This window comes from Amphibalanus amphitrite, unplaced genomic scaffold (genome assembly GCF_019059575.1).
Source record: "Amphibalanus amphitrite isolate SeventyFive unplaced genomic scaffold, NRLGWU_Aamphi_draft 000565F_arrow, whole genome shotgun sequence".
Classification (NCBI taxonomy): Eukaryota; Metazoa; Arthropoda; class Thecostraca; order Balanomorpha; family Balanidae; genus Amphibalanus; species Amphibalanus amphitrite.
Window position 1 is genome coordinate 400,082 of NW_024882059.1, and position 25,823 is coordinate 425,904.

At 46.8% G+C, this 25,823-nt stretch overlaps 1 protein-coding gene across 1 annotated transcript; it reads right to left on the reverse strand.

The window, feature by feature from the left end:
* Positions 1 to 95: 95 nt before the first annotated feature.
* LOC122393955 (centromere protein V-like) lies at positions 96 to 18,853 on the reverse strand. Its single transcript, XM_043390458.1, has 4 exons — positions 18,608 to 18,853; positions 4,627 to 4,724; positions 2,070 to 2,254; positions 96 to 678 (listed from the first exon to the last, which is right to left on the reverse strand). Exons 1-4 carry the CDS (start codon positions 18,623 to 18,625, stop codon positions 560 to 562), a joined length of 420 nt encoding a protein of 139 aa, XP_043246393.1. The 5' UTR covers positions 18,626 to 18,853; the 3' UTR covers positions 96 to 559.
* Positions 18,854 to 25,823: the final 6,970 nt, after the last annotated feature.

Below are 25,823 nucleotides of genomic sequence, written 5' to 3' on the forward strand. Positions count from 1 at the left end.
TCCTCCCAAAAGAGGTAGGTACTAACACAGTTCAGTGTTCACCCCATGTTACATGGCACAAATGTACTTTCAGTGACAAAATTTATTTTGAAAAAAATGAATGAAACAAAGCATGAAGACGACAGGCATCATAAACGCAGTCTTAAGACCCAACACTTGGCTATACAAAATCTCTCTCCAGACACACAACTGAACCTATGCATGTACTTACCTATACCTACATAAAATGGTGCTAAAATGCACCAAAATATATCCTCTTACGGTTGATTAGGTACTGAAACATCTAATCGTAGATGACAAACTATTTGACACAATATGGTCACAACTCAGTAGAAGTTTGTAAACTCACTACCGAAACTAACAAACTACATCGTACGCTTACCAGCACAGTACAAGGCAGGAAGGCCCCGATTAACAGCCTATTTACGTGTCTCACATAGCGAATAGCGATCATCGGATCACTGTTGCCATATGTAGACTTCACTATCTTCACATCGTTGAATGGGACAACGTCAGCTCGAGATGCACTTCGTTGTCATGGCGACCACCGGCGTTAGATTTACGCGGTCGCCATTGCTCTGTGCAGCGGATCGTCGTTTTCCTTGGACTTCTTCGGGTTACGCTTCTTGGTCTTGATCTTCTTCAGCGTTCCAGGGTCGAGGCAGTGCGGCATGATACCTGAAAAGGGCAAAACAGTCACTTAGCATGCTGCTTTCGATAAAATTCCGTCCTACCAAAACACTGGGACTGTTAGAACTTAAAAAACAAATATGAGCAGTCAAATACGTTTCAATACATCTACCCGTTTTGATCTCGTAAACATGTCAGACAGTTCAGCGCAATACCCGTCAAAACTGACACGCCTCTAACACCGGTTGCACTGACGGGTTGACGCTGATTATGGGCCCTGTTCGTTCACGTCTCAGTCGGAGCTCGCTGTCTCTCCCCAGCCGGAGATCACGGGGACTAACAACGTCTATGGCGTGATGACTGTGCATGCACGGAGCTCACGTGTACCGGCTGTAAATACGAACAGCATGCACAGCCGGCGCCGGTGCAGGGGTGGGTCACGCCCGTCCGACCCGCCCGCCCGCCCGCGTGGTAGGTACCGACCAAGGTCAGAGGTCGACTCCGCCGCCCGCCATTTCCACGGATTGAGAGACAATGGTTCTGGCGATAAGGTAACACCTCTGTCAGGCACCTTGTTCGCCATGGTCTGCCGGCTGCGATGATTCAAACCCGAATGGGCCTGGTCCCCGATGGTTGACATTTGTCAACACCGCCCGCATTGCTTAGAATCCGGTGCGTAAACATAACTTGTCGGACAAATATGCTAAAACGGTGGAATGGAAGAACGAACATTGACTCGGGCTCCGCTAATTGCTAAAGGGGGAGATGGGAGCATGTCACCTTCAGCGTTTTCTCTTTTATGTGCCTTTCTGCGTAAGCTGACAGCATTTGCATGGATGCTGCCCTCCAACCGTGCATCTATAATCTATGCTGGCCTGGCCTGGCTGTCGGCATATAGGCATATTATCTGAGTTACCGAGAATGAGAATGCTCGAGAATATATATTGTCTGCATCGGAAGAGCTAACTCTCTAGTCTCTGATGACACGATTCTGAACCTTCCTCTCTCCATTCCCGGTAAGTACACTGTTCTGCTGAGGTGTGCCACGTATGACCATATGCTCCAGACGTGCCTCACAGGTGTTTCCGCGACGTCCAGGGCCGACCGGTCGGCACTCGTGACCAGAAACCCTCTCCACTCCCCCACACCAGTTCAGCTAGCGGTGCCGCTTTTTGGACTGACCGCAAACCTTGGCCATGCACCACACTCCCTCCCCCGCTCTCTCGGCCCGCTCCTCCCCGGGAATCGTGACTCCCACGCCATCTTCGATCAAAACACCAACAGCTGACTCCGGTAGGGTCGCACCCATCTGCATTGTAATACGTTTTAGACCGGTGGATAAACTATAGGAACATGCGAGCTTCCCAAGGACCTCAGCAAATTTTCGGAGAATGCTCTACTGGAGTTTCTCAGAATCACGGCCGAGGTCATGAACTCACCGACTGAGTCTGTGTTATCGCCCGAGCTGGGAATGAAGAAGCTCTGTACGCCGCACGTGGTGCAGAACGAGTGTTTGACCTCGCTGGAGCCGAAGGTGCTCAGGTCGCCGTGGCCCTGCAGAAGCAGAAACCGCTCCGCATCCACCATAAAGTACCGGCTCTGACGCTTCTGGCAGATGTCGCAGCTGTAAACAGAAGAGAAATAGGTAGGGGAGAGTGGGGAAAGATGCCCAGGATTTTACTATGTCATATATTATTCGGAAATGACGATCGGAAAGCAAAAACTTGGAGTTTCAACGGAAGCCGACATCATTTTTCTCCAAAAATATCACACTTTCGTGCCTGAACTATGATAACTGTTTTTGCTATTAAGCATTTTCCTGAAGAAGTCAAAGGGGGCATCTTACCCCACAGGGTGGGAAAGACGCCCCCTGGCGTTGGGGAAGATGCCCCCTGCACTATAAGTGACATAAATGGGCACGTGAATCGCCTGAACGAATCAGTAGTCCCTTCGAGCCTGCAGTAGACACCAAACGTCATCGTAAGGGCCCTCAAAAGTGGTCGTAAGGGGCTTCAGAGGTCATCGTTAGGGTCATCATAGTCCAGCGCGGCCAAGCAAGCTTCCGTGGTGGCGTTCGGAGACCACTGTGGGGCCCTTATAGGTCTTCATGATGCTTGAGGGCCCTCGAGCCCATCGTGGGGACCTCAGATGCCAGCGCGGCCCGTGGAGCCAACGTGGGAGCCCTCAAAGGATGTCGTGAGGGGCCCTGGAGCCAATAATGGGGCCCATCGAGGCCGTCGTGAGGGCTCTCAGAGTCAGATGCCGCCCAAAAAGTCGCTGTGTGGGCCGAGAGACTGGCATGAGGAGCACCCGACCGTATTGGACTCTCATTAGTCTCAGATCGGCTTTTGTCTCTCATCACAAGCATGTAATAAATGATTTGACGGGCTGCTTGAAGGACAGCCTACGGATTTAGGGGGGCGTCTTTCCCCATCAGGACAGGGGGCACCTTACCCCAAGGTACCAAAGTAACATTAAATCAGTACAATTTGTTAGCCATAAGACTACACCCTTAAACAAACTGTTTGGGACACAGTACACGCATGTTAATGTATCACGACTATAGCAAGGGACGCAAAAATTATCTACCTTCTTTGATATTTACAATGTTTTGACACCAAAATATTTTTCGAAAGCAGACAATAAAAAACATGCATTCACCAGCCAGCCGCTGCCCAACTGAGCTTCGCAAATTTTTGTGCAGTTAACAAGGCAGGCTTCCGCTTTACGCTAAGAACATTAATTTCCGGGTCCAATTCTTTGTTTCGCCGCTAGAGGGGGTGGGGCGTCTTTCCCACCCTGGGCATCTTACCCCACTCTCTCCTATGTGAGGAATCGTAAAAATTCGCAATTTGCACCTAGCAAAGTTATTAATTCGTCATGCCTATAAATCAAAGTTTAAAGGACGTGAAATAAACCTGAAGGTCAAAATTTCAGCTGGGATTTGGAGGCGTTCGGCACTGTTTTATTCCTTACGTGAGCAAACTGACAATTCATCCGCTAGATGGCATTAGTATTCCGCGCCTGAACGTATGCTGTGCCGCAAGGCATTTAACTCGTCCCGAATTCCTTGCGTGGAATTCATTTGTGCATGACGGGGTCGCGGGACTCCTTTGTATCGCCAAAGAACAGTTCGGCCTAAGAAGAGCTTCCATTGTATCCAAACGAGCCGTTTTTTCCTGTTGCGACAGTTGCCACCTGCTGAGAATGACGCAACCGTCGCTCCGACTCTGACCAATGGACAATGACCATGACCCTCGCCGTCGGTTGCCTGAGGCGACCATCTCATGCGGGTGTCTCCAGATATCACGACCGGCGTCACCGCATCTCCGTGACTCTCCCTCCCCTCCCCCTCTCTCTCTCCGTCAAGGTCACCAGTCAGGGCAGCCAGCCGTGACCGGCTCGTCGCCTCGGGGCAGGAACCGCCGGAGGGCGATTACGTAACCGAGCGGCCGGCGACCTGGTGCTCGGTGCCGTGGGCCCAGCGGTTATATAAACACGGGCGGACCCTGACCTGACCGCGCCGGCCCGTGGGGAAGTGGCCGGGTACGGACCGTGAAGGCGCCGCGGGCACTAACAAGGTAACGGACCGGAAAACAGTGCGGCTACGGTGCGGGCGAGGTGTTCAGGGAGTGACGTTTTCCAAGCAGGCTTTGTAAATTTAGCCAAGAAAACATGTCAGTCGTGATATGTGGTAAAATATACCCATGTCGCAGACATTTAGGGGAACAAGCGAAAACTGCCCCCTAGTCCACCTTGTTACACTTAGACAAGGTGGTTGTTCACGCTTGTCCGTGAGGTCGTCATTACCGATTCGACGAACAACTATTTAGAATAGATAAGCTGCTGGCGATTAGAACTACAATTTCATGCGACAATGAGCCTAACCACAAATCGCCTAACCACGCCCAGATTCTGGAACCTGTCGCACCTGTGGAGAGTTTTTCTATTCGGACCAATGGCCTCCATCTCCCTTGTAAGCACACCGCGACCCACCTGCACTCGAAGACGGTGACCTGGGTCGGCGCGGTGACCTCAAATCTGACCCTGCCGCAGTGGCAGCCGCCCTTGTGTTTTCGGACACCCTCCATCATCTGAAACGGAGGAGCGGGCTGTGAGTCGAGAGTCGGGTGCTTCACGGATGACTCAGCAGTGTATGTGAAATCGGCCAGCGTTTCGGGTCGGTGGCGCTGTTGGCTTGTAGGCTTCAGTCGCGGACAGATTGGCGCGGGCAGTGCGAGCGTTGGAGACGAGTTACAGAAATGTGCCAAGAGTGCAAAGATGCCGAGTTTGGGAACGATCATTTTGTTGCTAAGGACCTGAATATTACACTATCCATGGGAACTGTGGAATAGTCTGATACGATCGGTCAGGATCGGGCTATTTGCCGAACGTATGACGTGAAAACAGCTAAATCGTGTTCTCACTAAATACTCTCAGCTGGCTGCATTCCGTAAATACCTAGTAATGTGAACATTTCTGTCAACGACCCAGATATTTTTTATGGGCTGTCGAGCGGTGCTCCGCCAGACGGCTGGGTGGGGCTTTAGCAGTAAACCATGCCCATTGCCCAGCTACCCCAACTAATTGGCAATTTTATCTGCCACACAAACGTTTCTCTGGACCGGCGAAGGTTGCCCGATTGTTCGGGTCGTGCGACTTTCAGTTTTTCTTCTGTATTGCCTGACGACCCGATTACACTGCTTGCAAGAGTCCCGTGAGGGGATACTGCTCTGACCTTTGACGGCATTCTAGTTCGCCCCACAAAAACAACATTATCGCTATCATCAACGCCAACCCGGAACCCGTTGACGACACCGTGCGACTCGTGCTGTCGGCCACGTGACCTGCACCCCCTGCGGCGCATTACCGGCGTATTGTTCCAACAAATGTCACGTGATGACCTGCAGGGTCAGGTGACGACCCGGGACAATATCGTCGGCAGCGCCCCGCGGCGACAGAGGTCAGGAAGAGAGAGGTCCGTGACAAGGGCTGGGGGCGGGAGGTGAGGGCTGGTAGTGTGTGCAGCTAACGGATTATTTAGTGGATAAGGTCACAACTGTCGTGTGCTGCTGCCGGTCTCAATGTCACCCAGTTCTTCACAAAGGCTAACGGACCGTGTGTTTGGGTTGTGTGAGTGAAGTGATGCAATAATGCATTCACCGCTGCAAGGCATATGGTCGGAACTCATATGTGGGGCAGTGACGGAGGAAATGCGTAATTAGTGACACTGAGGCTCTTAGGGAGTATGGTAGCATTTGCAACCAGCAGTCATCGGAAACGTCTCGACATAGCAAAACAGACAAAAAAAAAAGTGAACAAGGGAGATGTGCAGCAACTAACTGTCCATAATTCAGGAAAGGTATAGAGTTGTAGGGCTTAAATTATTTCACAATGCCATATCTAGATTCAAGCTGCGATAAGTGGTTTACCCCCCCCCCCCCCCCCAAAAAAAAATAGAACTACCGAGAACATGTTGTTTGGAGCCGAATAATGCGATCATTTTGCACCCTTTATATAAATTGAGGTGAGAAAAATTTCGTGCGTTACTCATTCTGGAATTGTTCAGGCCTCGACAGCTACAGAAAAGCATTGAGAAGCCGCCTACCGCACCTTGTTCATAAATCGCCTTGTAGATATTTTTATAATATTCCCCTTCGCTGAATTGGAGTGCTCACTTCACTGCACGAAGTGATCGAGTCACATGCCGTCTAAATGCCGTCAGCGATAGCGACAATGTCACGCGAACTGAAACCAATGAGATCGGCTTCTGGAATCGCTGTGATTTGCCCATACAATAAAATGTTAAGGACAATGCATATTTTCAAAATGCAGACAATAAGTCATCGCATTACTTCATCAGAAATAGCCTGCTTTTTCCAGTGCCATTCGTCGAAGACACGGATTTTCTCAGCACGGATATAGCAGTGCACCTGTCGATCTGACACACAGGGGTAGTGAACTTCCGGGGCATTTCCACGCGCCTTTTTCCGTCCGTGACCATACGTGTTCCAGTCGGGGGCAGCCGGGTGTGGTAAGACACGCGCTGGAGTTGTCGTTGAGACGGTGCGGCACGTGCAGCCCTGTGGCACGCGGGACACCATACATGTTTACGGCGAAGGCTGCTATCTGTGATGTTTGGTTGGGGATAAGAACGGATGCAGACGATCTTTGCATGCATATTTTTATGTTTCTTTGTAGTAGGTAGTTTTTTATGTGATGCACGTAGTCAATAAGAACTTCTTAAACACACTGTTAAGGCCTGGCTACACTATGCGTTTTCTGCGTGCGTTTTTGCAGGTTTGCGTGTTTTGCGTAATATCGTTCTAGGAAAAAAGTTATAAACAATATAATTTTTACTTTGGTTATATACAAAAGCTAATATAACTCTTATGTAACTAAAATTTAAGGTGAAAATCATCACAAAAACGTAATATCGTTCTTTTTTCTAGAACGATATCACGCAAAACACGCAAACACGCAAAAAACGCACGAAGAAAACGCATAGTGTAGCCAGGCCTTTACATGGTGACGTAAATATACACGCAGTGGATACACATTACACATCACACACTTGACAAAAATAGATGCAAAAATTATCAATCGTGTTGGTTCGGTCGTCTTCCTACAGGACGATAGGTACGTACTTAGTTTGAACGCACATGATCGGTCATTGATGATCTGCGTCCAAACTTAGTATCGAACTTCTTGAATAATCATTCTTACATCTTTTTTTTCTTTGCCATCACTGGGTGACCACGGCTAGTCAATGTCAGATATAAACATAATATGTGAGAAGCGGAAAGGATTAAGGATGAGAAGCAATAGCAACAAAGGAAAACAAGTAATTGTGCCCAGTCATGATGACTTGTGCCACAGACCCTTGTTTTGCAGACTATAGTGCAGAACCTTCAGATCGGATAATATCTGAAGTGACTCAGAAGACCGGTAGGAAAACAGCCACTACCTATCTATAGTTCTATACCGATCACGATAATGAAAACGCGAACGAGATATATACGTGTCTCCATAAAGAGAAGTCATGATCGGATCAAAGACTTCAAGGTCTACGTCTAGCAGAAACGATCGATGCATGTTAAACTGAAAACGCAAGGTATAATCCTTAAATCAGCACACTGAAAAACATAGTCCTTGCTGGGCTCGACTAACAAAAAGCATTGTGCTCACTGAGGTCAAATCATTTAAAATTTATTTAACACAAAGGTTTTAAGTTATTCATTTTGGCCACAACGTTAGATAGTGGCTTTTTTGGGAAGACGATGCTTTTAGAACGGCACCTGATGCGCATTCGGCACACCTAAAGACCTAAGGCTGTAGTAAATATAGCTGTACAAGGTATAGACGGTGCGTGACAACCATCGAAAACAGCCACTGTTGAGGGTCACTGGCCACCACAGCTATACACAGTTCAATAACACCCAACCAAACACGCGTGCTGTCTTCACCGCAGCCCTCGACAACCACATCAGCATCGCAAACAACTGATTCTGTCGCCCAGCCTAATTGCTGCCACGTGGCCTGGGCACAACACATGTGACGGACGGGGTCACCTCTGGCACCCCCGTGTGACCCAGCACGTCACTGCGTCACGGCCGCGGAACGTGACGCAGTGACGGGCCGTGACGCGCCACCTGTGTCGTCATCGTGAACATGGTGACTGGCGAGTCGACTGAGCCGGTCCATGGCAGGCAGCGAGGTATGGTAATGCTCATGTCACGTGTGGACTCAAAGGAAAATGATGCAGGGAGGTATAAGTCGGCAGGTCGGCAGTCCTTGGAGAATGAAGAGACTGGGATCGGACCAAAGACCTAGATCAAAGCGACCGCCAATTGGGTAAAAAGACAAAAAAATAATGCCTTTGATCAGCCAGTCTCGGCCAAGGCTATGTTATACACTTTATGAAAGACCTCAACTTTACATCTCCGACGTTAATTTTCAAAGCTACTGCTGTCTGCTATTTCGGTCAAGCGCACCGATCTTCAATGGCTGGCGGCTAGGGGATTGTAGCAGTCTGGGACTGACAATACAGCGGACGAACGATTCAGCTACTTCTCTCGGCCATATCAGTTGGTGACATACCAGGGAAATAAGCTAAAATTAGAGCGCTCTATTTATTGCTCCTGCCCCATGTTGAAGAGATACCCCTAAAAGCGTGATCTTTTATCGGCCCTTACGCAGCAAGGCAGTAATTCTCAGACCGGTGGATGGTATCAATAGAAAGAGAATGCGTCAAAGATTAACATGAATTAATTAAAATAACATTAAAATGTTAATTAAGCGTGGAAATAAGTCCCAAACATAAGCTAATTATTGCTCCTACCTCGGCGACGGCGCTCCCCGCAGTCGGCGGAGAAGCTAAAATAAAAGCCACCATCCTCCTCCGTAAGTCAATTTTAGAGCGGCCGAGTGGGCCGATGCGGGGCCACCAAACTGAGGTGAGACGTGGCTAGTAATTGCAAACCGCCATAGAAATCAATATCTTAAGACGTACCATATGGGATGATTACTCTGAAGCTGGAGTGAAAGCATGAGTAGATTGCAAGAAACGAAATGCACATATTGGTTGAATTATGTACAATAGGCACAGCTCAGATGAAGCCATTTCTATGATGTTGATATATGACATAACCCTTCCTCTCCTCACCTATGACCTAAGTGCATTGGCAGTTACCGGCAGTTTTTGAGCACGAGTGTAATTCGCCATCGGACCGCAATACATGTTGCCAGGCTGCTGCAATTACAACGAACATACGAATAATGCCTTCATTTGTAGGCGTTTGTTTTTTAGGCGGTCTTTGACGTGCAAGGGGGGCGGGGGCATACCTGTCGACAACTTGAGTTTCTCCGAATTTCAAAAACTCCCAGAATTTCAATTCCTTATGCACTGTTGTAGGTACAGCTATGTTCACAAGTTTTCGTTTCCTCCTGTTCTAAAAAGGATGATATTTGTCGATTTCGTGCGTCGCTGATAGGAGGGTGCGTTTAATAATTAGGCCCAACGCTTTCTGCATCCGCGAGTACCTTCAAAAGGGAACAACAGTTTCCATTTATTACACTATGGGACATGTGACAAAATGACCACTGGAACACGCATGAAACGGAGCTCATATTCCTAAAAATGTCTACAATCACTTCTTTTCTGACACTATTAGCAAATACCATCTCAAGTTAGGTGGTTGACAGACAGTTAATGCCTAATGGAGATCTGGGGAGACTGAGTGATGCCAATTCACCACTTAACTGATAATGAGGGCCGAGGGAAGAGAAACATGCAACATGCACAACTGACAACTTGACAAGTGACAAAACACTACCACTATTGTGCAGTGCAGTGTGCACAACAAATTACAGCAGCCAGCCCAAAAATGCTTTTGGTGGCTAATTGCAAACAAGTCACTAAAAAATGTCTTAGTTGCAGCTGAACACTGCACAATAATCACACTGTTCACACATTGAGTGAGATGCCACAGGTGGTTTGAATCACACTTTGGTTCAACTGCAAATCTGAAGTGTTGTCATGAGGTTCATGCCTCCATGATCACAGCACTTTGGTTGTGGTTGGCATAACACTTGTAGTCTGCAGAGTTCCACATGAACTGCAGACACCTCATCTGGTGGTCTTCATGTTGCTCAACTTCTTCAGGAGGCAAATGTCGACCACCCAGCGGAAGCATGGCCCTGCAGAAAAGAAAGGTAATGCATAAGGTACAAACATTATCTGCTGAAACAGCTCCTTCTGTTGGCTGTTATTAAACTTTTAACATAGGTAACATAACAACATGTATTCCATGTATATTACATTTGTTGAAGTAAAATACTGCCGGCTATTTCAAAACCAGAAAATGAAATTATATTGTGGCATAATTCACCTGCTCAGCTATCAGTATCAAATAATAATTAATTTAATATTTGGCATATTCTATATAACACATTCATAGAATATTATGCTTCACATTACAAGGACTCACAATCTTTCTGTTGGGTGTTTGATTGACGCATTAACTGAGTTTGTCTTAGGTTTTATTATTGCAAAAAATTCATATTGCATTATTGTATCAAAATACTGCCAGCAATAACAAAACAAGAACATGAAATGCCAATGAGCAAGCCGCCATTCCTTAAAATGGATTACTTTGAAAGGAATTTTAGTTTCTTTTAAGGAAAAGGAGAAATGATTATCAGGTAATTATCAGAAAATCACTCAACCTGCAAGTGGCTGGGTGGTTTCACAGCAAACATCAAGCCAAAACATATACTTACATCTATCTAACAATTGAGCCATTTGACTACTACAAGGATATGTGAGCAAAATAAGAATCCAATTATCCAATGTTGACTTCCTTGCAAAGTTTATGCCTTATTTTATGAAAATGTGTCACTAGAATATGATACTTATCATCGAATATTATTTAATTTACGATTTATTTCGATCGGAATGCACATGGAGTCCCGCGCCATTTTCGTCGACGATGAATATGATCGTGTTTCATGAAGAGATAAGGGGTTTCAATGGTCTTTCAAAGCAATAATTTGATGCAAAAATGTGTAGGAAATAATATGAAGCTGGTTCAAATGGCCATCAACCATTTAAAACACCGAAAATACTCACAACTCCGTCCCGACGACCACGCAGCACCGCGAACGCCACACTACTGGCACAATGCCAAAACTGCTGTCACAGCGGAAATGTTTTTTTTTTCTCGATTGCAATTGTGGAATTATTAATTAAACAGAAGATGATCTTTCCGAAAAACCGACTCATTTCATACACAGATGCATGGAAAATAAAAAAATCCCGGTAAGTTTATTTGTATTGTTTTGTCGATTTTGACATGCTCCTAGTTTGCAGCCATATTTCGATATGTTCTACAGGGAGTTCAGAATTATTTCAGGACCAATCTTTTCCTCATTCATTTTCCCGTCGATCATGAAATTTTTAGAGCGGAACAATTGGTTTCCAGGCGGTCCGAGCGATTTTCGTGAGAAGGGTGCAAAAATCGGCGTCATTTTTAGAGCCTCGACACCAGCTCAACACAGGACCCTATGGGAGACGGTGAAGTAGCGGGAGCAATAAATAGAGCACTCTAATTTTAGCTTATTTCCCTGGTGTGTCACCGACTGATATGGCCGTGTATAACGGAACTGAGATGACGGGGATGGAGGGTGACCTAAAGCGTGAGTCAGCGGCATGACTGAGCGCAAACCGCAACTCCAGGACCCTCTGCTTGTTGTGGGCACACCTTTCGGACGGCATGTTTGACCGAGCAATCAGAGCACCCGGACTATGGAGCACGGGGATTCCAGGGAAATGACTGTTGCGGCCCAATGAAGGGCCTGGGGCTGAGAGCGAGGGCCGGGGGCTGCGGATCACACTGTCAGTCACTGTCACGATCTACCGCAGCAGCCGTCATGGATTCTGCACTCACAAAGTTCACAAAGTTCATAAAATTCAAAGTTCAGCTGCAAACGGAATGTTTGTGGGCAGCTACAAACCACTGACAGCGTTCCGCAGCCGGGGCAAAACAGTGACACTGATAAAACAGCATCATTCCAGTCCAGCAATAGATGAAGTGGTTTGACGGGAAAGTTAGTGATACAAAACAACAAACTTGTTACGTTCGGCAATCACGAGAAAAGCTAAATTTGCTTCACCAATCACTATAAACGTTTTTCAAACTTAACCCTCGCCCGTATAGGGGGGGGGGTCGAACGGACCCCCCCCCCATGGTTTTTCGCGAATATCTCGCGTAAAAAGCGGCCGATTGCAACGAAACTTTCAGTACCCTCGCGTTAATCAATTTTACACCTACCCTGAAATTTTCGTGACCCTGACTCTAATGACTTTTGACCTGTGACCTAGTTTTCGAGACCATGTTTGGCCGGAATCGCGATTCGGCGTATGTCGGCTCGCATTGGCCGCGCGTTTGCAGTCTTTTCGTGGTTTCAAGCGTTCAAACATGTGATATGATGTTGCCCCCATGCATTAGGGTGAGTGTCAAGGTCACCTGAAGGTCAGGTCAGGTCATTGACCTTTGGTGACCTCGGTTCACTTTTTTCGAGTTTTACATGTTTCTAGGCCAGTTTTTGGAGCTGAATTCGAATTTAGCAACCATATGAACATTTACGAAGTAGTTTTGGTGCCTTCGTAACATGTTACGAAGCTGTCAGAGGCGGTTGACACCTACTAGGAATACCCGGCAGGACCCCTACTGGTTGACCTGACCTGACCTGACCCGACCTGGACTAAACTGCATAAAGACATCATCTGTGATCAAAACTAACATGATATTCGTGATCAGCGCCCCGAAAAACCCCATAGCAGCCACACTTTACGACGTTCTAACAGGTCCCGATTTTCCCGACTTTAGGGTCATTGACCTGACCTGCAAGGTCAACCAATGACCTAGGACCTTAAAATTAGGTATCATCGGCTTCCTCTCGTCACGGGCAACACGCTCGTTTTTTTCCGCGAAGCTCTAGCTCGATCAGGGGCGAAACGGCAAGGGAGGGGTCCAACGGACCCCCCCCCCCTTATACGTTCGCGGCTGGAAAAACACCAATACGGGCGAGGGTTAAAAAAGACACTACAACAGTTATTGCATAATGTTAGGCTACATTGTTGCCTATATCACAATGCTTCGAACAACAAGCTCTGACGTTTGTAAAACTTACAGCAACTGCTCACCCCTGCAGTGACTGTCACCAGTCAACTCCTCAACTTTCTCTTGCCACGAGTGGCAGGCAGATCCGCCATAACTATACACACAGACGCACACACACATACAAACGCCTCGCCGCATGATTCACCGAGCACGGGGTCCCGCAATCGGTGAGAGTTCCACCGCACCATCACCGCATTCTCACCGCAGTGTTACGTCCGGTCATGATCTGACCTGCCCCGCTGTGGGGACTGGGGAGGTGGCGCAGCGATTCGACCCGGGTCCTCGGGAGTCCGAGGGAGCTTCCGGGAGTCTGGGAGTCCCGGCCCTCGGGCCTGGCCCTCGGCAGGTTCACGGGCCCGACAGCCCGGCGGGGAGGCGGGATGGTAGGTTTGGAGTAGCTACCCTGGCAGGGCCCGAGCGGGGAAGGGCTGTGGGTTGTGCCGTAACCGCTAGACAAAAACCACGCACGACAGAAGCGAATGTGAGGCAGCACCGATGCGTCACTTCCTGCTAATTGTCGAACGTGGCGTAATGGAAAGATGGCACAAAACAGCGGCAACGTGCGCCGGCACACTGGCGGATCCAGGGGGGGCCACCGGGGCCATGGCCCCCCCCCAAAAGCCTGAAAGGGGGGGGCCAACATATCTTTTGGCCCCCCCCAAAACGCTTGAAGAAAAATTAATGTGAGATGGTTGCGTAGTAGATACCTACTAGAATCAGCAGCGTGATTCAATAGCGTAGAGAAAGTCAGTGGTGCGGGAACTACTTTCAGACTGGGGGGGGGGGGCACACCATAATAGAGGTCAACCTAGGGTCCCCCCAAATCTAGTTTCTCACCGGTTTTAGGCCACTTATTTTTCATCTCTTGGCTTTTTCAACAAAAAAAGAAAACATTTGCAAAAAGGGCGGTATTCCGTCTGAAAGTTGTGGTGGCACCGCCCCCCACTGGTGGATTCAGGGAGGGGGCCACCGGGGCCATGGCCCCCCAAAAGCCTGAAAGGGGGGCCAACATATCTTTTGGCCCCCCTCCCAAAACGCTTGAAGAAAAATTAATGTGAGAAGGTTGCGTAGTAGATACCTAAAAGTTAGAATCACCGGCGTGATTCAATAGCGTAGAGAAACTCAGGGGTGCGGGAACTACTTTCAGACTGGGGGGGGGCACACCATAACAGAGATCAACCTAGGGTCCCCCCGAATCTAGTTTTCTCACCGGTTTTGGGCCACTTATTTTTCATCCCTTGGCTTTTTTCAACAAAAAAAGAAAACATTTGCAAAAAATGGGGTATTCCGTCTGAAAGTTGTGGGGGCACCGCCCCCACGGCCCCATAGTTGGGGGGGTGGGCAAGCTGTCCCCACTGCCCCGGTTCCCGTGCCTATGGAGAAACCACCGGGTTTACTAGCTTCCTTCATAAAGTGTCGTCATGTCTTGTCGTCACCCGAGAAGGTCTTATTGCATACATATCGATTGAACTGTCAAGTTAACAAACTTGCTCTGGCAGCCTGACCTGACATGAGGACCCGGCAATTTTTCATTCACGGAATATGCGCAATAATTTTTTTTAGGAACACTCACTGAGTTGGCGTTGAAAAGCTTGTTTTGTTTGGTAATTGTACAAGAAGCATATCAGGGACCTTTTTGTCCCTTCCCGTGAAACGGTAAAAGACTTATTCCGGTCAGAACTCAGGCCAATCTCTAAGGGGTCAGTCGGGTCACTTATTTCTTAAAAGGGTCCTTACGGCATCCAAGGACCAATTCCGGCTTTTGAGTGCACCACATCAGCATTTGATGCTGCGACAGATGGTGAAATATGAATATATGTTACAGGCCGTATGAAAATTGTCCGTTTGCAAACGGCCTGGCCCAGTCAGGGCATATGAAACAGCCTGAAAACACCGGCCGTTTGCAAACCATGACCTGAAATATCAGACCGTTTGAAAACGGCCTAGTTAGTTTCGGCCTAGCGGATCCAGGGGGCCACGGGGTCATGCCCCCAACCCTGAAAGGGGGCAACATGTATTTTGGCCCCCAAAAACACTTAAGAAATATGAATGTGAGAAAGTAGCGTAGTAGGTAGAAACTACCGTATCATTAAAAATATGTGAGCTTGAGTGTTGGTCTCGTCTTCACCCAAGAAGTTCTTATTGCATACTTTACCTCTCGATCGACGCGTGAAGTTATCGTGTAAGTTATCATTAATCCGATCGCGACGAAACTTTAGCACCCTCATGTTGACAAAGTCTGAAAATTTCATGACCCTGACCCAAGTGACCTTTGACCTGTGGCCTTTTTCTCGAGACTATGTTTGGCCATGTTTGAGGCCATGTTTGGCCGGAATCGCGATGCCGCGTATGTCGGCTCACATTATCCGCTCGTTTACAGTCTTTTCGTGGTTTAAAACGCTCAAACATGTGAAATGATGTTGGTCCCAACCATTGTGGTAGGTGTCAATGTCACCTTAGGGTCAAGTCAGGTCATTGACCTTTGATGACCTCGGTGCACTTTTCCGAGTTTAACATGTTTCTAGGATAGTTTCGTTTAGCTGATTTTGAATTTAGCATTTAGCAACCATTTGAACATTTACGAAGTAGTTTTGATGCCTTCGTATCATGTTACGTAGCTGCCAGTGGTAGTCGGACACCTGCTACACGGACGCCCATAAGTACTGGTTGACCTGGTTGACCTGACCTGGCCTGCCCCGACATGGCCTAAAGGCATGAAGACATCAGCTATGATCCAAACTAACATGAAATTCGTGATCAGCACAAAAAAAATCTATTACAGCCTTACTTTAGGAGGTTCTGACAGGCCCTGATTTTCCCGTCTTTTGGGTCTGTGACCTGACCTGGGCGGTGTTTCACGGCACGCTGCCAGCGCTGTTGGCACTTTTGGTTTCCATGGAGACATCAACTAGCCTATACCTACAACACTACCGAAGGTTGACCTTAGCTCGCGGAATGCGCTGGCAGCGGCTGGCAGCGCGACCGTGAAACACCGTCCTGGAAGGTCAACCAATGACCAAGGACCTTAAAATCGGGTATCATCGGCTTCCTCTCGTCACTCACAGGCAACACACTCGTTTTTTTTCCGCGAGCTCTAGCTTGATCAGGGGCCGAACGGCAGAGAGGTTCAACCGACACCTCCCAGCCCGCGAAGGCTGCGCCAAGCACCGACCCGGAGCGGTGGTCGACAAAAGCAATTTGAAGTGTTTTCAAAGTAATATTAAGGCACGGGTTGAGTGGGCTACCATTTCTCTCTCTATTTTTTTTTTTAGTTTAAAAAAAATTATCGTTTCAGGGCTGTGACGAAAAATAAGTGGCCTAAATCCGATGAGAAAACAGGATTTGGGGGTACCCTAGGTTTGGCTCCTTGCACGAGTTGCCCCCCCCCCCCCCAAAATGCAAGTCTGGATCCGCCAGTGCGCCGGCATTTCGCGCCGGTGGGGAGTGGAGGCGGGGCAGATGGTCGGCTGACGTATGTGATTCATCGAATGCAATTATTGTGGCGGACTAGCACGTCAACTCCCAACATTGACACATCGCTAACGTTGGGCATTTCCCGTCGTCACAGCTCCAAAAACGCCTACCACCAATTTGATAGCATCCGCTTCACGGAGAAAAGGCCCCAGCGCGTGTTTTCACCGCCCCGCTGACGGTGAGTCACATTAAATGTGGCGCTATTGTGACGCAAGCGTGACTTGGCCGGCGCAGGTCGCGGTTAGCGCCAGCCTGCCTGGCCTCGATTTGGCGAACTCATCCCGCGTCGTTCACCGCACGATTTCTCCCAGAAACGACGTACTCAACCGCTCTTCATTCTTCAATCGTTCACGAACGCTAATCATGAACATGATCCATGATCGTAGTTGGCTTTGAACACCATGTTTTAGCAAAAGGTCAATCGAGGATATTTTATAATATGAATTGACGTATGCACTACACATTATATAGGTAGTCGTGTACAAAGTACGTAAGATGCACGTCAGTTCGACGTAAGAGTGTTTATGAGTTAGGTATGGGAATGATGTTGGTTACCTTTGGTAATGCATCACGATTCACGAACTAAATTGGGCGTCGTGATGAAACGTATCTGACAGAGCCAGCTTCCATTGTTCATTCGTCACCGGGCCAGCTATCTGTCATGTCACCATTGAGAAGTTACGACAAATGGACCGGACAGGTTGATGGGATATATCATAATTGACATTCGTTGTGATATTTTGGCCGTATCATATTGCGTCATGAACAAAACCATTGATCGACACCTTCACAATTCACCAGAAAGATGCTCTTTTCCACTTGTCGTCCGTTATTACGGAGCGAGCGAAGCGAGCGTAGTCTTTCCTTAGATTAACGGAAATTTCTTAGTATGAGCGGCCGGCCGGCCGGCCGGCCGTGGTCACGCTTTTGCGAGGCTTATATCTCAGCAACCACTTGACCGATTTACACGCGGTAATTTTTGTAGGGTAGCTTCATTCCTTCTACCAAGTATTGGACTATTCCTGATGCATGTGGGTGACCCCTTATGCACGTGCCACGTGCAAAACGAAGAAGTGTCCGTTTTGTAATTGTTGCAATATCTCGGTAACTACTTGGCCGATTGCGCTGTAAGTTGGCATGTAGGTAGGCACCCACTAGGCACTGCATATCATAGTCACCGTGTGCATATCCATGTGCCAGAGTTGGGGTGCTGCTGCACGTGCGCACGTGCAGGGGTCGTTTCCAGATCTCGAGAACGGCTCGACCGATTGCGCTCAAATTTGGTACACAGTTAGGGACCGGTTAGTAGGGTGCCGTGCACAAGTCAGTTGGGACCCATTTTGCACGTGCGCACGTGCAGGGTGCCGCTTCCAGATCTCGAGAACGGCTGGGCCAATTGTGCCCAAATTTGGCACATCGCTAGAGACCGGTTAGTAGGGTGCCGTGCACAATTCAGTTGGAGGTACCCCCTCGCAATTTCGCACGTGCAAGGCCCACCCTCTCAGTCGCTCGCTCCGTTAGTCGCCCCAAAAGGCGTTATACTGGTCGTTTAATTGGGTTTGGGAACGATGAAGGCTGAAACCACTCATGCCAGTAAAATAATCGACTGTTTGCGAGATGGCAGTGCCATCAATCTGTTATGAGACGGATTGTCTCTGAGTCATTACCAAATTTTTCAATGGGTAAACCGAAAACTGGTCAAAACTCAAATCACCCAAATGATTTGAAAACACTTACAACTTCCCAATAATTCGACTTCGGATAGAATATTGCCCGAGCTCAAAACAGCACATTACTCGCACACTCACACCGCTCCTCACCTTACACATGTGAGACATGGCCGCTGCGTCTCCTTGAGCGCAGTTTCTGTGAGATCCTCCTGTTTCCCGGCTCCCGTTCCACGCCGTCGACCAGTGACCGTTCTCTCGGAGCGCGTCCGTCCGCCCCACACGACCGTCAGCGAGCTACTGGCGACACAGTCACGGACGGCGAGCCTGGTGGGCTCGTACCGCCCAGCAGCCGCGCGGCGGTGCAGCGGTGGGGAGGCACACAAACCCCCCCCCCCCCACCCCCCACCAACACACACACACAGCCGTATTAGGATATAGGCATGGGGTTCAGGGATTCGGAAAATGTCCGGTCGAGCTTTTGGCAGTTTTTTCATTTTCGACGAATGATTAATAACAAATTTCCTTTGACTGATATCAATAAGGAAAGCATTCCAAAACATATTGTATATTAGTGAGCGAGTTGCTAGACACCGCCTTCTTTCAACTAGGCTAAGTGCCGTAGTTGAAATAACTGGACGTGTAGGGTGAAGTCGTATAAGAGTACGCACTTAGTGGATTTCTTGCTCTCATTTGTTTAATATTTGAAGGAAAGAAAACGCAAATAGGGAATATTAAAGTTCATTGAATTAGCCATCAACCCATGGGGCAACAATCCTTCAGCGTAAATGGAAGTGGTCTAAAACTGACATTTTCTGAACCGTTGCACTTGCGTACTCTTACCATATAGGGTGTGTAAGTGTAAGAGTACGCACGCCAGGCGGGTGGAGTACGCAAGCATATGAAAACACACCTATGCAGCTTGCCCTGTCCAAATGCTTAACTTCAAACTCAGAAGGCATTTAAGTTAATTTTAGTATCCAAAAAGAAAAACATAAAATAAATCTTTCAAGTCTATAAATCAGGAAATAATCATGTCGCGTGTTTCTTAAAAAAAATGCACAATCAAAAAGGAGAATAGCTCGTATTTGGAAGAATTTCGGGTACGCATCTGCATCACAGTGCTCCATTGATGATATACTCGTACCTACAAAACAAACGTCATTGAGCGATAGATTAATAATTCTATATTTCTGTATATTCGATTTAATGTATAATTCTGCGTACTCTTACCCTCCTGAACAGTGCGTCCTCTTACCGTACATCAATTCGCGCACAAAACAACCCCGAAACGTTGTGCAAAACTTCGCAAACAGAATATTGCACTATACAGTATTTCCCCAGATAACCTCACAAGTTTCCCACAACAATCACGGTGATGTACCTTATCTCAACTGACAAGTATCAAAATTATTGTACCATATCATAATAATATCATAACGCTCGAAAATAATATTCATCGCCTTAAACTCAACAGCGTCGCCGCTCAACGCCCACGTTCCGTTGGTGACATGCACGCACTGGCGGCTTCATGTCACTTCATGAACTCGACAAACCCGCGTTGCTAAGCAACCGAAACAGCTGATGCGTACTCTTATCGCCCGCGTAGGGTAAGGTGCCTAATTAGCGACCCTTTCCGATTTGCGACCTACCTCCCTACAGAAAAACTGGCAGGAGAAAACGGGGTAAAACATCGTCAAAAGGTCAGCCATACTTTGGTTATCAAATTAAATTATTTTCCGGTCGTCGATGTTTCTGGTGGGACGTTTCAGGTGAGTTTAAATAAAAATGACGAGTTTCTTATCCAAAAAGTGTGTGTTTGGGCCCTCTCTGATGAAAAGCGATGCACATTAGGATGATGCACCTTTTTTATTCTGAATCGACATTCCTTTTTCAATTGATTGCCGTTTTCCCATAGTGCATCGCTCAACTGTGCACAGCATGGCGGTTAAAAATGTGTCGCAACTCATATTTCCTATTTGCGCCTGACATGGTCGCAAATAGCTCAAGAAGGGAAAGAAAGGGGAAAAGGGAGAAATGAAAATGAGGTGTTGCTGAAGCTTGCAATGTGTGGCAGGGGATGCCAAATGTCGTCACCGACTGCAGGGGTGCCGAATTCAGCGCGGACCTCAAATATCATACGAGATAGCCCGCAAAATTTGGGTTTCCGCCTTCTTTTCGCCTTCAGTGCATCACGTGATCAGTTTTTACTTACGTAAATGTGTTGGATAAACGTGCATGTTCGAGTGATTGAGTGCTTTGCGTATAGGTTACCTTTTTGAGATCATATTTCATCTTTTCAGGCGTCGCATTTTTTGCCATTTTTAATATGGGGAAACCCATAGACTTATTAGCGACCCTCCCCGGTCGCTAATCGGGAAGAGTTCCCTATTAGCGTTTTTTGCAATGGTCTGCCAAAATGCTCACTACAAATAAGTTAGTGAATATTGGGGCAGAAAATGACTATATTTTAATAGAAAAATGAACGATCTCTCCGAAAAACAAGTCAGTAGTAATACAGTGGCACCCACAGAGCGTGAGCAATGATGGTTCAAAGTAAGGGGGTCGCTAATTAGGCACCTTACCCTACTCTTACCCGCCCTTACCCTACTGTAAAATTACAAAGGAAGAGGAGATATGAAATTAGGAGAGGCAGCGGCTGGAAAATTTAGCAAACTTTTTCATGTGATTGAAGTTGAACCCATTTTGGCATTTTGATTATTTATGCGGTTGTTGTAGTTTGCGAGCGTTTGGGATATTCTTTGCAATTCTTGGGGGTATAGGGTAAGGGCGGGTAAGAGTACGCGGGCGATAAGAGTACCTACGCATCAGCTGTTTCGGTTGCTTAGCAACGCAGGTTTGTCGAGTTCATGAAGTGACATGAAGCCGCCAGTGCGTGCATGTCACCAACGGAACGTGGGCGTTGAGCGGCGACGCTGTTGAGTTTAAGGCGATGAATATTATTTTCGAGCGTTATGATATTATTATGATATGGTACAATAATTTTGATACTTGGCAGTTGAGATGAGGTACATTTCCGTGATTGTTGTGGGAAACTTGTGAGGTTATCTGGGGAAATACTGTACAGTGCAATATTCTGTTTGCGAAGTTTTGCACAACGTTTCGGGGTTGTTTTGTGCGCGAATTGCATGTACGGTAAGAGGACGCACTGTTCAGGAGGGTAAGAGTACGCAGAATTATACATTAAATCGAATATAGGTACAGAAATATATAATTATTAATCTATCGCTCAATGACGTTTGTTTTGTAGGTATATCATCAATGGAGCACTGTGATGCAGATGCGTACCCGAAATTCTTCCAAATACGAGTTATTCTCCTTTTTGATTGTGCATTTTTTTTTTTTAGAAACACACGACATGATTATTTCCTGATTTATAGACTTGAAAGATTTATTCTATGTTTTTCTTTTTGGATACTAGAATTAACTTAAATGCCTTCTGAGTTTGAAGTTAAGCATTTGGACAGTGCAAGCTGCATAGGTGTGTGTTCATATGCTTGCGTACTCCACCTGCCTGGCGTGCGTAATCTTACACACCCCATATGGTAAGAGTACGCAAGTGCAACGGTTCAGAAAATGTCAGTTTTAGACCACTTCCATTTACGCTGAAGGATCGTTGCCCCATGGGTTGATGGCTAATTCAATGAACTTTAATATTCCCTATTTGCGATTTCTTTCCTTCAAATATTAAACAAATGAGAGCAAGAAATCCACTAAGTGCGTACTCTTATACGACTTCACCCTATACCTATGTAAATACGATTCGTCTCTTATACGCCCAAAATGGCCTAATGCGATTTACAGAAGAATGGACGACACGTGTCGGGAAAGGGATTACGAGTTAATACCAGTAGCGGCGGAACACCTTCAATTAAGGAGGGGGGGGGGGGGGCACTGCCGACTTTTGGTCCCATTCTTTCCATGCAATGCCCATAGGGCTAATGTTAAAATGCCAAAATCAAAGGGGGCACGGTGCCCCGGTGCCCTCCCCGTTCCGCCGCCTATGGTTAATACATCAGTAAGATACTCTTCCGCTACTGGGAGATGTATGAAGTTGGTAGCTATACGTTAGTCGAACACGACGTGAAGTTTTACAACAATGTTCAACTAACTATACCAAATAAACAGCCTAAAATGTAAGAAATGTGACATCATTGTGTAAGGTAACGAAGTAAAATCCTGTATTCAAAGTATAGGTAAATAATTTTATCCAAATATGAACTTTGGATGAATCCTGCTTGATGTCGGGAGAGGGCGATGGGTCACATGGGGCATTCCACGTCAAATCAAACACCGAAATCCGTCATCCCCTTCGATTTTTCTGAAAATTTGTAGGCAGACTGGGCATGGTTCAAAACTGAGTTACGTGTAATATTTTCGAAATTTGATAACGTATCGCCGAGATATAGCTCATCGAATATAGCCAAAAATGCCACACATCATTTTTTTAAATGCTTATAACTCTGGTTCCTTTTCTGGTATCAAAATGATATTAACAGGGTGTTGTAGGCAATTGATTAGGCTTTGATTTTTAATTATAAAATTAAATTGAAGTGACCTTGAAATGCATTTGACCTTGAATTAAAACAGAAAAATTTAAATAGCAAAAAACATGCCACCTTCGATTTGAGTAATTTTTACATATTATGTCCGTCACAATGTTCCTAACCATCTGTGAAAAAATTGGAGTGGGCCATTCATAACTTTCGCGGCAAACGCCGTTTTCATGCATCAACATCACGCAGCCGCGCGTGACCTTGAAAGACAGAGTCAAGACATGCTTGCTTGTGTACACTTTCTGAAATGAATGATTGCTGATTAGTGATATCCCAAACTCTGCGAGAATGTAAATGCATAGTCATCGTAGTCAAGCATTCACGTTCCATTGTAAAAGTGTCTCAGGCAAACGGTATTTTGCGGTGAATTTTGAGCCGTGTGGAAATGCATCATGAAATAAATTCAACGAAAACATTATCACGCAACGATATCTTCACGTCTTTTGATCTTCACTATATGAAAGAACATACATTTTTGAGTATGTATGGGGAATTTCTAGTTAATCCGATAATAAATATGGCAGTTAGAGTCCTGCTAAGAGTAACATGTCGCCGGCTGAGGCGGGATCGGCCGACGCGGGAAACGCAGCAGTCACAATTTTGTGTTTACACGTTCATATTTCAATTGTTTACCAACCTATTTTCAGAATTCTTTCACCATAAGATTGCCTGTACATTTCTTAGTCTTCTCACAAAATTTGATGCGAATCGAACGTAATCAGCGGTAAGGAGCGCGATGTAAAGACGGAACCGTTCCGTCCCGTCCCGGCACAGTCTACAATTCAGGCGGCGCGTAGCGGTCGGCGCCGGCTGCCGAGTCGCCGCGTCGCCGCGGCGACAGGATGTTCACTTTACACCGCTATTACTAGAAAAGTTGTGAACCGATTGTCTTATTGCTTGCACGATGAGATGTGCAATTCAATTCTGGACAGGTAGCCATAAGTAATTTCGCATCAATATTATGAGATGTTGGCGAAAAACAGGAGGGGTGGGGCGAAATTCACTCTTCCCCCTCCACTGCGTGTTCTAACATACGTTTGCATATGTGCCATTTTCTTCAAAACTTATGAATGGCCCACTCTAATTTTTTCACAGGTTGTTAAGAATATGGTAGGCAATAAAATATATGAAAATGAGCCAAATCGAAGGTGGCGTGTTTTTTGCTATTTCAATTTTTGTGCTAAGAACAGAGTTCAGCAAATTTCAAGGTCATATATTTAAGTCGATGCAATTCTAAACAAATGCTTAAGAAATTACCTAAACAGTAAGGTTTATTTCATTCAAATCAAACAAGTACAACCAAAGTTATGGTCGTTCAAAAAAATAAAGATGCAACATTTTGTAAAAATTTGATGCCCTATATTTAGAAGACCTGTGGTCAGAATGTGCAAAAAAACATCAATGTAATGTCCGGGGCGGCACAGGAACTCGCTCACAAATTTATAATGAAATCGCTGATGGTAAGGTGCAAAACAGCCGATTTTTGTTCGATTTGACGTGGAATGCCCCACATGCGGTTGAGCGCTTATTTCAGGGAAACGCAACGGCGTAAATTAAAAGGCCCATCTATGTACCTGCATGTCTGTGCAGATAAATCTCCTTATTTAGTATGCCCATGCGGCCAGTGCAAATTCCACAATCCACACATGCTGCAGTGCATAGACCGGTGCATACCTACCTACCGACATTGTACAGATCGCGCTACGTACTTATGCAGGCTTCATCAGCGAATATTTGTCATTGCTGTAATAACAAGTGACTCCGCCCTTCAGCCTGCAGTGCATCAAAAATAGGACAATGGTGGACGCGTCCGCTCCATTTAGTTCATTGCTGGTCATGGCTTTGCAATCCCAACTGCACGTCACGTCGGAAGCCTGTGTGCTTTAACGCATTCCGCGCATTCCTTTTATTTTACATTTGAACTGCACTTTCACAGCTATAGAGAGGTTAATCCGAATCAGGCCGGTAACAGACGTCGTTAATGCCAATCCTCACTAGAGCAAAAAGCCGAAATGACTCCCTCAGTCTCAGTCTCACGTCTCGTCTCATTGTATGACAAAAACAGAAGAAAAGGGAAACAGCTCACTCCCTGAATTGAAACACTGGCTCATAGGCGCGGGAGCCGGGGGGGCAGTGGGGGCAGCTTGCCCCCCCAACTCTGGGGCCGTGGGGGCGGTGCCCCCACAGCTTTGAGACGGAATACCACACTTTTTTTGCAAATGTTTTCTTTTTTTGTTGAAAAAGCCGAGGGGTGAAAAATAAGTGGCCTAAAACCGGCGAGAAAACTAGATTTGGGGGTACCCTAGGTTGATCTCTATTATGGTGTGCCCCCCCCCCCCAGTCGGAAAGTAGTTCCCGCGCCCCTGCACTGGCTTATTTCATGTGAACATTAAGTCGATGGGAAGGGCTTCCGATGCACAGAGACCGCATCGACGAACGCCCATCGTCCGACCCAGCGGACCGAAAACCCGCTGGCTAGCTCTGACGCGGCGTTTTCTTTAGGTGTATGCAGTCGCACGTGTTTCTGATTCACAAAGACGGTGTTACCAGGTAGCCTGTACCCTAGCGCAATGGGGCATGCATAAAAGAAGACTTTGACTCACCTCAGATGGTGTGACTGCCGTCTACGAGAGACGTTTCTGGTGTTACTTTATGTATATTGGATAGTGATCATTACCTAAATTGATTATAATCGTAAGCATGCCGCAAAATAAGATAACAAATCATTCGTCACCTCATATGAACGTCTTACCAAACACAAATTCTTAGGGATATGTTGCTCCCCGCATTTA